The sequence below is a fragment of the Atractosteus spatula genome, chromosome 7 (assembly GCF_055471065.1).
Source record: "Atractosteus spatula isolate fAtrSpa1 chromosome 7, fAtrSpa1.hap1, whole genome shotgun sequence".
Taxonomy (NCBI): Eukaryota; Metazoa; Chordata; class Actinopteri; order Semionotiformes; family Lepisosteidae; genus Atractosteus; species Atractosteus spatula.
Window position 1 is genome coordinate 57,409,004 of NC_142712.1, and position 12,192 is coordinate 57,421,195.

A 12,192-nucleotide genomic window follows, 5' to 3' on the forward strand; every position below is an offset into this window, starting at 1 on the left:
TCCCTCTTGTCTTACAAATTAGGTGGGGGGGGGGTGTGTGGAAAGGGGGGTATAAGTTGACAGCTCTTAGAGCAAAAACCATGTTAGTGCAAGAGTACATCCAGTTAATCTGAACTGCTTATCTTCTTCAAATAAATTCATACAGGTTTTTTTTGGTGGGCTAGGTCTGGAATGTAGCAGTTTTCACAGCTTTAACTCTAGAAACACTTCTATTTCTGGCACTATTGTGTAAATAAAACATGTTTAACCATAAATTATTGATTAGGTGGTTGGCAGAAATGGATGGACTTGCGTGCTCTACGGCTCTCCTCTGTGGTCTAGTGTGTCCTTCTGCTCGGTGACCGGAACCCACTCGTGTTTCTAGACACGAGCCCTGTCCTCCCTGTCCCGGCCTGGGCTTCACCTCTCTCCCCCTGTGTGCCCCGTGTGCTGCAGGACCAGCGCGCCACGGTGATCTCGCTGCAGAAGCTGATCGTGCGGGAGGTGGCGAATGAGGAGAAGGGCCTCTTCCTCATCACCGCGGGCAGCGAGAAGCCTGAGATGGTGGAGGTGCACGCCAGCTCCAAGGAGGAGCGCAACGCCTGGATGCAGCTGATCCAGGACGCCATGCATTCCATGTGAGTTGCCGGTGGCGGCTGACCTCTGACCCTCAGGGAGACAAAGGGCGGAGATGCCACTTTAACAGCTGGTTGCTCTGATGCAGAAACCATGCTCGAAATCTGTAGGTTTTGATTAGTCCATACTTACGAACATCCATCGTTTGGAAGTTCCAGGAGTATCATGGAGTGCTTTCCTGTGTGGACTCAATGGAAAGTATATGGTTTAAAATGTTGAAGTGCTGTGTTAGATGAGGGCTAAAGTTCTAAAGTGCTGCAAGTGAAAATGTAGTGTGCAATATACAGCACATCTATGTATTATCTAGCCACTTCTTCCAAGCCAGGGTCACTGGGGAGCTGGAGCCTATAATGACAAATAATGGGCACAAGGCAGGGTACACTCTGGACAGGATGCCAGTCCATTTCAGGATTGGCCTCCAAGGTGACCCACCCGCCCACAAGGCATGTATTAGTGTATGTGAATTAAGTGAACGGTAAATGATGAGAATCTTACATATTAGAGGAAATACCTGTTATTCCATGTGTATTATTAGTGTCATTCCATGATAAAGACCTCAGAAAAAGAGTAGTTGATGCATATCAATATGGAGGTGATTATCACACATTTTCTTTGGGACAGCTTTGGGACTCGATGCATCTACTGTCAGACAGTCTACAAGTATAAAGTGTTCAGTACAATGGTGAATCTACCCAGGAGCAATCATTCTTCCAGGATCTCCCCAAGTGCAACCTGGAAAGTTGTCTCAAAAGTCACAAAGAGCCCCGTTTTATGATCTGCAGGCCTCTCTCACTTTGGCTATTGGTCAGTATTCTTGCCTCAACCATCAGAAAAAGACTAAAAGGGAGTTTTCATGGGAGGATAGCCAGGAAGAAACCATTGCTCTCTAAAATAAACATTGCTGGCCATCTCTAATTTGCCAAAGATCACCTGAACAATCCATGAGAGTAGTAGAAGAATGTTTTCTGAACAAATGAGTCAAAACCTTCTTGAGATACATTTCGTCCCAACCATCTGGCACGGCGGTGGGAGCATGGTTTGGAGCTCCTTTCTTGTCTGTGTAGCATGGCTTTTCATCCTTGATGGAATGATGAATGTGGCACCATAGCAGCAAACTGTGGATCTGAAAATGTCATGGCCAGTCGTTCGTCAGCTGAGCTGAAAGTGGGTCATGAAGCAGGACGCAGATCCTAAACATACAAGCAGATCTATAAGAGAAGAGCTGAGGGAGACATAATGTCATGTTTATGATTGGCAAAGTCAAAGTCCCCATTTGAAACCCCTCTGACGCATATGGCAGGACCCGAAGTGAGCTGGTCTGTAAGGAAGAAGGATCACAATTCCTAAAAGACATCACAATTAGATGAATCATCTAGTTGAACATATTAATGCTCAAGGATGTGCTACCAATTACTGAATCTTAAGGGTTCACATAGTCAAACATGGATATTTGCTGGTGGATCATTTTGTTAATTAAAAAAAGTTTATTAAGACTTTTTTGGAGATTTTGATTGTGTTTACTTATACAATATATGCAAATACAGTCCAACCTAGAAGTTGCACACACATGTTTTGGCACTGTACACTGTAGAATACATCATTCCTGCCATTTGGTTTGAATGTTGATCAAAGTTTTACTCTGCAGGGAGAAGGATGATGATGAAGGAATTCCAAGTGAAACTGAAGAGGATAAGAGGATCTTGGAAACAAAAGCAAGAGAGATGAGAGGTAAGAAAAATGGCTATTCTCATACCAGAATAACTAGCATAGAAATGTTTAAAAGATGTGTAGATTTTATTTGTAGAATCGTAGATATTTGCAAGTTCATTTTTCTTGAGACCTAGTAAAATCCTGAAAAAATGCAGACTATTAATGTCACAGTAATGGAACCTGACAAGGTTGGCAGCTTTTTAAAGAATCGTTTTTATTTTTGAGATCAGATTAGTTTTTCCAGTATAAGTAGGATTTGTTTTTTTTTTTTAAAACTTTGAGAAAAAAATTATAGTTCTGTCTCCATCTATAAATTTTACCTTTTAAGGATATTGTAAATGGTGGTTTGTGTTACTGGCGTAACCAAACTCCTCAGAACACATCATTCAGATTTATCAATATGACCTCTTCTAAATGTGAGCCGAGCTTTGTTTTCCTTCTGGAGGTATTCTGAAGTCCCCTTGTGGACGTGATCTCTGACACATTGTGCTTTGTTTAAACTGCAGTTTCATGCGCAGAATTTAGAAAGCCCCTTTTACCTAAATGTTCTATCAGAACAGTTATCGGTTTTGCGCCCCAGACTGCCGATTTGTTTCTTTGTATCAGTTTTTATAGCTGGCAGCTTTGACTTGGGTAATTAGCTCTTAAGAAATCCAAATTTGGATGAGATTGTAACGAGGTCTATTAATTGCATTACAGCAAAACAATGAGTGAATTTTAGGCTGACTGTAAACATGTATTAAGAGTTAATTTTGGAAGGTTTTTTAAACCGTTTCCTTGAGATATCGTATAACAGAGTTACGTTGGATTGGGGAAAGGAGAAAGGACATGGATGAGTGAAGCGATTCCCTCCCCTCGCCCCCGGGCCCCGCCAGGATCGAGCTCTGTCGCTCTGAGGCTGCGCTTGTCTCCGCAGAGCTGCTGCGGCAGAAGGACGGGCAGATCGCGACGCTGCTGGAGGAGAAGGTCCGGCTGTTCCGGGACATGTGTGAGGGCGGCCGGCCCGAGGAGGCTGCCCCCGGCGCCGTGACCCGCACGCTCTTCAGAGCCAGCAGCGACGACGTGCCCAAGGGCGAGTCCATCATGAAGGACGCGCTGAAGGAAGGTCCGTGCCAGCTGACCGCCAGCTGCTCTTTCAGGGGCAAGCTTCACGACCAGCAGACAGAAAAGTACAGCACTAGAAGACATTACTCAGCGCATTTTATTCCTCAGCTGCTCAGAAAGTTTCATTAGTAGTCTCAAAGCACAAAATAATTTGAGTCTTGATTCTCTATAGGTCACTGGGCTGTACTGAGATGAGTACGTATATAACTCTGTGAAAAATGAGTAAATACTAGCCAGGTGCTAAATATACCTGATTTCTTGTATTGTATAGCCTAGAAGAGCCAGCTGTTTGTCTGTATCCTTGTTAGCCCTACGGGATTCTGTGGGAAATATGAAATTGCCCACAGACACTGACCTGTAATGCCCAAAGTGGTCAATACGCAAACAACTCAAACACACTTGGCAGGAATGTAGAGCTGTGGCCACTGGTTCCCTGCTTATAAGTGATGGAAGCTCTGCTCACCATTGCTGTAATTAGAATCAGTGTACTTTTAGTGTGGAAAAGATCTACTAGATCAAATCGAAGACAGTTTTCAGCAAATCACAATTCCTTCATGAGGTCAAATAAATGTACTTCATTTAATTTTTTTAGAATCTCAAAGAAGATTTCTAGATTGCATCACCGCTTGCTTTTGTTCCTCGAAAGCATTCGCTGGATGTGGCAGACTTCACCTGATGGGGGAGCTTGACCACTCTCTTCAAAGCTTTTTTGTAATTAAAGGAGTCATGTGTTTAAAGTCTGCCGTGTCTTGCAGATGTGAATGCAATCTAATGTGTCAGCTGATCTCTCTTTCAGTGGAGACGTTGCAGACGCTTGTCAGTGGAAGTCTGGGCGGGGCAGTGGGGCAGCAGGTGTCCAGTAATTTGGAAGCGGAGGGCAGTGTGGGGCCCGTGTTGCTGCCTCGCAGGGCAGAAACCTTCGGGGGCTTCGACAGTCACCAGATGAACGCTTCCAAAAGTAAGATTACGCCTCTTGTTTTTTTTTATGGAGAGGGATTGCAGTTCTTTCAGATCAGACTAAATTAAATGGTCTGCATACTGTATAGACTTGCCTCAGCGCTGCGTTAATTCTGAGAAATATTTATTTTAGATGGGGAGAAGGATGAGGGAGAGGAGTCGCCTGATCTTCGCAGGACTGAATCAGACAGTGTGTTAAAGAAGGTAGTAAGCTCTGCTCACACTTTTCTACTGTGCTCCTTCTGAACAGCCATCCAAATTTAGAGTAGGCTTGTTCTCTACTTTCAATAGACCTGTCTGGAGACAAAGGCTGTGGAAAACCATAAATGGGCTACACTGTTGCATTAGGAAGGCTATTGAGTTCTGTATTGATTTAGTCTATATACCTGCACTCTTTCCTCTTTGAAAGTGAGGTGCATTAACAATGCAAGCACCACAAGAATTCAATAAATGTATGAAAATGAATAAGTATTCATTAAGGACAACAAATACCCCTTGATGTGTTTGAGACATGTAGTTTAATGCCCGTAATTACAGCTGCTGATTTATTTCCAGCAGGTGGGATCAGATTCCTTTCTTGTTATTAGAGGCTTTTGGCTGCTAGCCTTCCCTTCAACATCCATAATCCTTCAGCTGCGCTGTGTTTGTTTTCCACAGGGCGGGAATGCGAACTTGCTGCTGCTGCTCAAAAGAAACAGCGAGGTTGGTGTTTCCACTTCGGGAGCTGTGTGGGTTTAACTGGGATCACGGGCTTTCAGTATCTATGGGGGGACTAGTGAATTCCTATCCTTCACAAAGCCTGCGGCAAAGACTGCTCTCTTCTCCTGGTGGCCCTTTCGAAGAGTAACACTTCTGTGTGATATCTGTCATGAATTAAAATAAAACGCATGATCTTAAAATGTGATATGCATTGTATTTTTTCCTTTTGCAGTAAGGTGGTGTTTTGTTCTCTTCTATAGCAGGTCCTCCACAGCGTCACACACCTTCACGAGCTGCTCAGTGTATTACAGGTAATGCTGGGAAGATGTTACTCTTTCTTTAGGTTCGACTCTAGAGCACAGTGCAGAATCTCTTGATGCATTTTAACTGTTCTCCGGGATCATGATGGTATATGTTAACTATCAATTTCCAATAGCTTAAATTGTGCAATTTATAGGAATTAGTTTGATACTTTCTTTTCAAATATTGTACATTGACCTTGATACTCTCCTTGTGCCATTGTGTGCTGTATTTATTACCATTGCATGATTGTGCTGTCTGGGCTGCGCTCTGGGTGAGAGCCTGTATTACTCAGTGGCGACCCCTGCTGGAGGCTGCGCTGTCTGGGCTGAGCTCTGGGTGAGAGCCTGTATTACTCAGTGGCGACCCCTGCTGGAGGCAGTGCTGTCTGGGTGAGAGCCTGTATAGGCTGGTCCAGCAGCTGCGTGTCGGGACCCTGCTGGGCCTGGGCAATCGTGCCCCAGACAGGGAGTGATGCTCGTGTTCGTGTCTCGCAGGCTGTCGTGGTCCAGCAGGACACCTTCATCGAGGACCAGCGGCAGGCCCTGAGTGAGCGCCCCACCTCGCGGCCCTCCTCGCGCCCCAACTCCCTCATCGAGCAGGAGAAGCAGCGCAGCCTGGAGAAGCAGCGGCAGGAGCTGGCCAACCTGCAGCGGCAGCAGGCGGCGCACGCCGAGGAGCGGCGGCGGCGGGAGCGCGAGTGGGGCGCCCGCGAGCGGGAGCTGGCGCAGCGCGAGGCGCGCCTGCAGCGCCTGGACGAGGAGGCGCAGCGCGGCCGCCGCGAGCTGGAGCAGGACCGCGAGGAGCTGCGCGGCCGCAAGGACGAGTACCAGCGGGATTTGGAGCGGCTGAGGGCGGCCCAGCGGCAGCTGGACCGGGACCGCGAGCAGGTCCGCAGGGACCTGGAGAGGATCGAGCAGCTGAAGCAGACGGAGGTGAGAGCCGGCTCCTCGCAGCCCAGCCCTTAGTGCACGAGTGTGCACCTCGGTGTGCGTGCCACTGTAGGAATATCTGCACACGACCGGCCCTGTACAGTCAGAGCGTGTGATCCAGAATGTGTGGCACGTGTGTGCACATCCCTGGATACACTTGCATAACGTTAGACCAATATCCTTCCCGAACTGATGTGCCTAATCCCACTCAGATGTTTTCATATGCATCTTGATGCTCCATTAAATAGATATAAGATATAAAATTTGTAATTAAGATCACTTTATTGGCCATATACAATTTCTTGTGTCAGGAATTTGTCTTTTCACAGACCCCAATTTGCTCTCAATGAGACACACCGATAGGGAGAGAAGCTTGGGGTCATAGCGCAGGGTCAGCCATTGTATAGCGTTCCTGGAGCAGCTGGGGTTAAGGGCCTTGCTCAGGGGCCCAACGGAGTAGGGTTCCTCTGCCGGCTGCGGGATTTGAACCGGCAACCTTCCAGCCACAGGCGCACATCCTTAGCCACAGAGCTCCACCCAATATCCTGCCCAGTGAGGAAAACTAAAGCAAACAGCAAGTAGCCCCAGGTTCTGTGCTGTACATGTCAGTGCATCCTACCTAGTACATACAAAAATCATTCAAAGAGTTATTTTGTTTTGCTGGAATTGTAGGACAAAAGGAAACACAGGACGCCCTCCAGCACCTCGGACGATTCCCTGAAGTTCCAAAGCACCAGCTCCCTGGACCGGGACCCTGCGGAGTGCGAGCTGTCCTCGTCGCCCAAGACGGACTCGCTGACCAGGACGGACTCCAAGCAGAAGGGGAAGAACTTGAACCCCTTCGCCTTCAACCAGAGCCTAAAGGCCCAGGGCAGCGAGGGGCAGAACCAGATCCCGGGCCGCCTGCTGCAGCTGGCCCGCTCCAAGGACAAGAAGGACAAGAAGGACAAGAAGAAGAAGAAGGGCAAAGGGCAGCTCTCTCCGGCGGCGGGTACGTGGCGCATAGATCACCTGCCCACGGGCACTCGCGGTGTTGTATCGTTTTAGGACCAAGAAATCCTTTGCCACATGACTTCACGAATGCTGCTCAGTCTGCAGTTGTTTGTCAAATCAACAGAAATGGTTGATTTCCATAGCAAGGACCAGAAATAAAAGTTTCAGTGGTACTGGGACTGCTTCGTGGCACGTGAGCGTTCCAGTCCCCTGCTGCAGGCCTGCGCTGAAAGGGACTGGCGCTTGGCTCCATTGGCAGGATGGCAGGAGCTGTCAGGGAAAGGGATGGGGTCGAGGTCACTGACGTTCAAGAATAAAAGCCCAACAAAATGTTAGATGTGATTTTTGCTCTTACTTGGGTGATGACAAGAAGCGAGTTAAAGTCGATGTGCGTTTTTGCAAGTGTACTCACCTGCTGATCCAGAGGTAAAGGGACTAGCTGCCTCTGTGCTGACCAGCCATTGTCTCCCGCAGATCTGCCGCACACCCCTGTCTCTGAAGCTCCAGCAGAGGGGGAGATCTTCTGTTGACCTGCTGCTGCATCCTCCACTATCATATGGTGCTCTGCTCTCCTGGCATCTGTACCAGCGTATCATGGGGTCCAGCCGGTGCTGCCAGCAGCCAGCGTCACCCTCACCCCTCCTCCTCCTCCACAGCTAAGATCTGGGTTCGAGGGGACAGAGGACAGCAGTGGACCCTGCTACACCCTTGCCTGACACCGATGCACAGTCACCCCAGTTCACTGGGATTGCATTAAGATGTGTGGAGCGCTCCGTTTCAGTACTTTCTGCAGAGTGTTTGCTCACAGTTAATAAGCTTGTTCACATGAGAAAACTAGTGGCCTAGCAGATAAACATTAGTCTCGTCGGAAATAGTTATTGTGTAAGCAAAGCTAGTGTGTGTCGCACTGTAACAAAATCATTGAGTCAGCGGTCTTCTTTCTCTGGAAAGGTCCACATCATTGAGTACTGGATAATCATTTCAAATAGTTTTAAAAATAGGTTTCCACTGAGGTTTTTGTCAATGTTAACAGCAGTACCACTGATTGCTAACAGTATAGCATATTTAAGGTAGAACCATCAGTGAAAATTGTTTCACAGCATGATGTGATTCGCAAATTGAGAAGCTATTTCTTAGAGCCACATTTCAATGATACAACCTCTAATAACGATGCCATTAGAAAGAGCAGGTTTTCCTGAATGGAGAAAAGGACATTTCTCTGCGTTTTTGTATAACAACCTAATAGGCGCAGTGTAGTGTTTCCAATACTCAGTAATAGCATTCTGTGTTTAATGGATCAATGTGACTTACCATCAGGTGATAATGGAAATAACACAATCTGTCCTTTAGTTCAAGAAAAAAAAGTGAAACTGAACAAAGCAAAAGCTGGTAGTGGAGTCCCATTTCATGCAAAGCATGAAGTTTAATTAGGCACAGTAAGGTGTTCTGGGGAGCCTGCAGTAAAACTGTGCTTAACAAGCAGAGTGTGGGCTGGGGATGTCCGTTTCCCTGGAGCAAAGTTCCCCAAAATGAGGTGGAACTAAATGATTCCAGCCAGGAGAAAGAAGTGCTGGTTTAGACGCTGCGCACTGGTGCGTCCCTGATGGGCTTTCTTCTTTCAGGCAGAATCCTCCTTAGGAAAAAGTCTGTTGGGGCTGCAGGACTGCAGAGAGTCCAGCAAGATCCTGTCCTGTCTGGAGTGCTGAACACTGTTTCCTGTTATTGCTGTTAAAATGTTCATATTCAGACAAGTTAGTTGTGTAGTTTCTTACAGTTAACTTTTGAATGTAATGTATATTTTAAGAAGAAAGTGGAAGATAGAGGACCATTAAGATGTATTTAATTTTAGGTGGATTTTTTTCCCATCATATGGTGAGGATGAGAGACATTTTAAAGATTTATTTTTTGCAATCATCTCAATGCAAATTTATCATGGTTTGATGCTGCAGAGCACTTTAAAAGTACACTCTGTTACAAGTGATGCTACTTCTTGCTTTAAAATGAACGACAATCAATTCCACTTTTTCTTCCACATTTTGTATCTTTGAAGTGGTATCTTCTCTGATGTTCAGTACGTAGTTTCATTGTATATTTAAAGTACTGAAAAGTGTGAATTTTGTTTGGCTGATAGTTCAGTCTTCTGAAATATTAATCTTAGTAACTGAAGGTGCCTCATTTAAAAATGTAAAGGACTGCCTCCTTCAGATGTTTTGGCACTCAATTGTTTTTTTTCCTTCTACTACTATTCCAGGTAGTATTTGCAATACTCTGTTCTACCACATGGTGAAGCTCATGCTCTTGAAAAAGGAGGGATATTGCCATGCTCCAGTTTAATGGATGGATAAGAAGACTTTTTTTGTGGGGGGGAGGCAAAAGACTTAAAAGAATTTAAAAAACTATATATGATCCAAACAAAATTCATGCTTTCCTTTTTGTGGGGGCTTTTTCCTGATCTGCTGATTGTTTTCCACAACTAAAGGGCTAGAAACGGAGGAGTCGGTCCTGCTGCATCAGGGCCCGTCGAGCAGCGCTCCATGTGAACCCAGCACTGGGTCTTCTTGCCTGCTGGCCAGGTGTCAGACTCGGAGGAAAGACAGGAGATACCAATTCGTGTTTACAGGGAGAACCAAATGGCATTCTTGAATCGGATCTGATGATGGATGTGAAACCTGTATTTTTACAAAGCTAAATTCCCTTTTATCTCATTTTTAAGCCATTTGTTTTTTTCTTATTTGTTCAGCCCCAAAGCTCCCTTTCATCTGTTTTTGTTTCTCCTAGTGCTATGCTAAAAGCATGTCCCTGGAGTTTTTGTTTTGTTTTGGTTAATTTATTATTTTTTTATTAACATCTCCCTATACATTCTTTTTGGTATTTCAGCGTTCATAAGAAGTTAAATTGGTGAACATTCCAGTGGCTAACTTAGACCCCTTTCTCAGCTGCATTAGTGGCTGAGATTTTAAACTACAAGCACATATTTGGACAGCAAAAGAGTGCACCCAAAAGATCATTTTATTATTATAATTATTTGCATCAGTGTCTCGTTTAAAATGTGGTGCTAAATGTGAATCAGGTTGATAACTTGCCTTGGTTAATATATGCTTGCGCTGCCTTACATCAACCACAGGAGGGCGCTGTGGTAAGCTCCCAATGTCAGCTCCAACGATACTGGGTCGGAAAGGGAAACTTTGTAATTTTTTAGAAATGTCCTTAACGAATGTTCACCCCATATCTGCATGAAAATGATCACTTTCTAATGCTGGTGGCATGACTGAATAATATAACTAAAAATTACAGTACATGTTTTTCAAAGAGTGACTTCTTTTATTCTGGTATACAGTATGTTCATTAGGTGAACAGAAATACCACTGAGTTTGCCTTAACTGGATCCTGACTTTCATTTGCATACATTTATTTTGAGGTCCCCCCCCCCCCCCCCTTTCTCTTCAGGGACAATCTTTAAAGAAAGCCCAACAGAAAAAAAATTGTTTAATACAAAAAAGTTTAAAAGTGAGTTTAGCAGTACTTTGTGATGCGCAGTTGTATAGATTAAAGAAGGACCTTGTATAGCCTTGTACTAATCATGAAATGCACTAGAATTTAATTGACCATCTTCTCAGGAGGACTCATAATAGGTTTTATACCTCTGTTTTGAAAGTAAATAAAGAATTACTTGTACTAAAGGTACATTTTATTTTCATGCTGAATTCTTTGTAAAAAAAAAAAGGGCAAACAACTTATGTAAATATAAAATGTAAAAAATTGAATTGTTAAAGTTCGCATCTTTTTTGTGTGAAAGATTCATTTCAGCTTTTTGTAATGAGGCTTTATTTATCTGTTTTTTCCAGTTACGGAGGTATAAAAAGTGTAAATTCTCCCCCCACAATAAATAACTATTATTGTAAGAACACACTGATGGATGTACTGTATTTTGATGTTGTTTTCCACAATGCTTCATGTTTTTAACAGGCTCTGCCTGGTAGCTACTTGTCTGCTGATATGATCTCCATAAAAGGGTTCAGGCACTCCTAACTACTGTATGTAATATCACTTCTCCTGGCCAGGATCCCCACATTATTTGCAATGCAACCACGCACCTTTCATTTTACAGGCTCCTGAAATGACCAAACTGCATCCAGGCAGGTGACCCTTTGACCTCTGACACAGCCAACCTAATTACGCAGAAAAAAGACCTGGTCCATAAAGACAGTGAATGACAGTGCCTCCCTTCAGTTTGGTCCTATCCACAAACCCAAATAAGGTGGATTGTTTTGTTTTTTTCTCCGGTTAAGTCTGAGACACTTTCAAAGTGATTGGCTTCTTTGAGCTGGGATTGATGCGTTTCTGCCCTGCGCCTCTCATTTGGTGTACCTGACCTGTTAATGAGTGGATAGCTTTCATTTCAAAACATAATCGATGAAAGTATTTAGAAAATAGTCCTTACACAGAAAAAAACAATATTCCCTGCGTGTACATTGTAATTGTGCTCAAATTACGCTTGTACATTTACAAAAATAGCATTGTCTATATGTCCTTGATAGCTCTATTTGGTTTTACACAGATATGTAACTGATTGTGCATGTTTTCATTTGGTCAGTTATTGAGAGCAATATGAATCTTTAATTGATAACGGCTCCAGTAATAACTGTGCAGCGTTGCCAAAGTGGTGGGAGGGAGTGTTTTTCTATTGGTTATTTTAATGATTGTTGGATTTGTTAATGATTTTAGCTGACAAAATGCTGTTATTTACAGCAAAACGTAATCCTGGCTAAAGCATGAAGTCCAGTTCTCGGGTGGATTTCCAGTTTTGCATTCCTTTGATCAGAATTTGCAGTGATTATCAACAAACTGGTGTCTATGATTCTTGCTCTTTTTAATAAACATA

At 44.4% G+C, this 12,192-nt stretch overlaps 1 protein-coding gene across 7 annotated transcripts in view; it reads left to right on the forward strand.

The window, feature by feature from the left end:
- LOC148831487 (A-kinase anchor protein 13-like) overlaps nt 1-11,218 on the forward strand; it is a 119,237-nt gene extending 108,019 nt beyond the window's left edge. For all 7 annotated transcript variants that reach the window (XM_088920421.1, XM_088920425.1, XM_088920423.1 and 4 more), the window contains 10 exons: nt 436-617; nt 2,261-2,343; nt 3,242-3,430; nt 4,226-4,387; nt 4,520-4,590; nt 5,044-5,088; nt 5,346-5,396; nt 5,883-6,320; nt 6,990-7,308; nt 7,785-11,218. In XM_088920421.1, the coding sequence (XP_088776547.1) occupies nt 436-617; nt 2,261-2,343; nt 3,242-3,430; nt 4,226-4,387; nt 4,520-4,590; nt 5,044-5,088; nt 5,346-5,396; nt 5,883-6,320; nt 6,990-7,308; nt 7,785-7,840 (1,596 nt within the window). In that variant the 3' untranslated portion in view covers nt 7,841-11,218. The remainder of the gene's footprint in view (nt 1-435; nt 618-2,260; nt 2,344-3,241; nt 3,431-4,225; nt 4,388-4,519; nt 4,591-5,043; nt 5,089-5,345; nt 5,397-5,882; nt 6,321-6,989; nt 7,309-7,784) is intronic.
- Nucleotides 11,219-12,192: the final 974 nt, after the last annotated feature.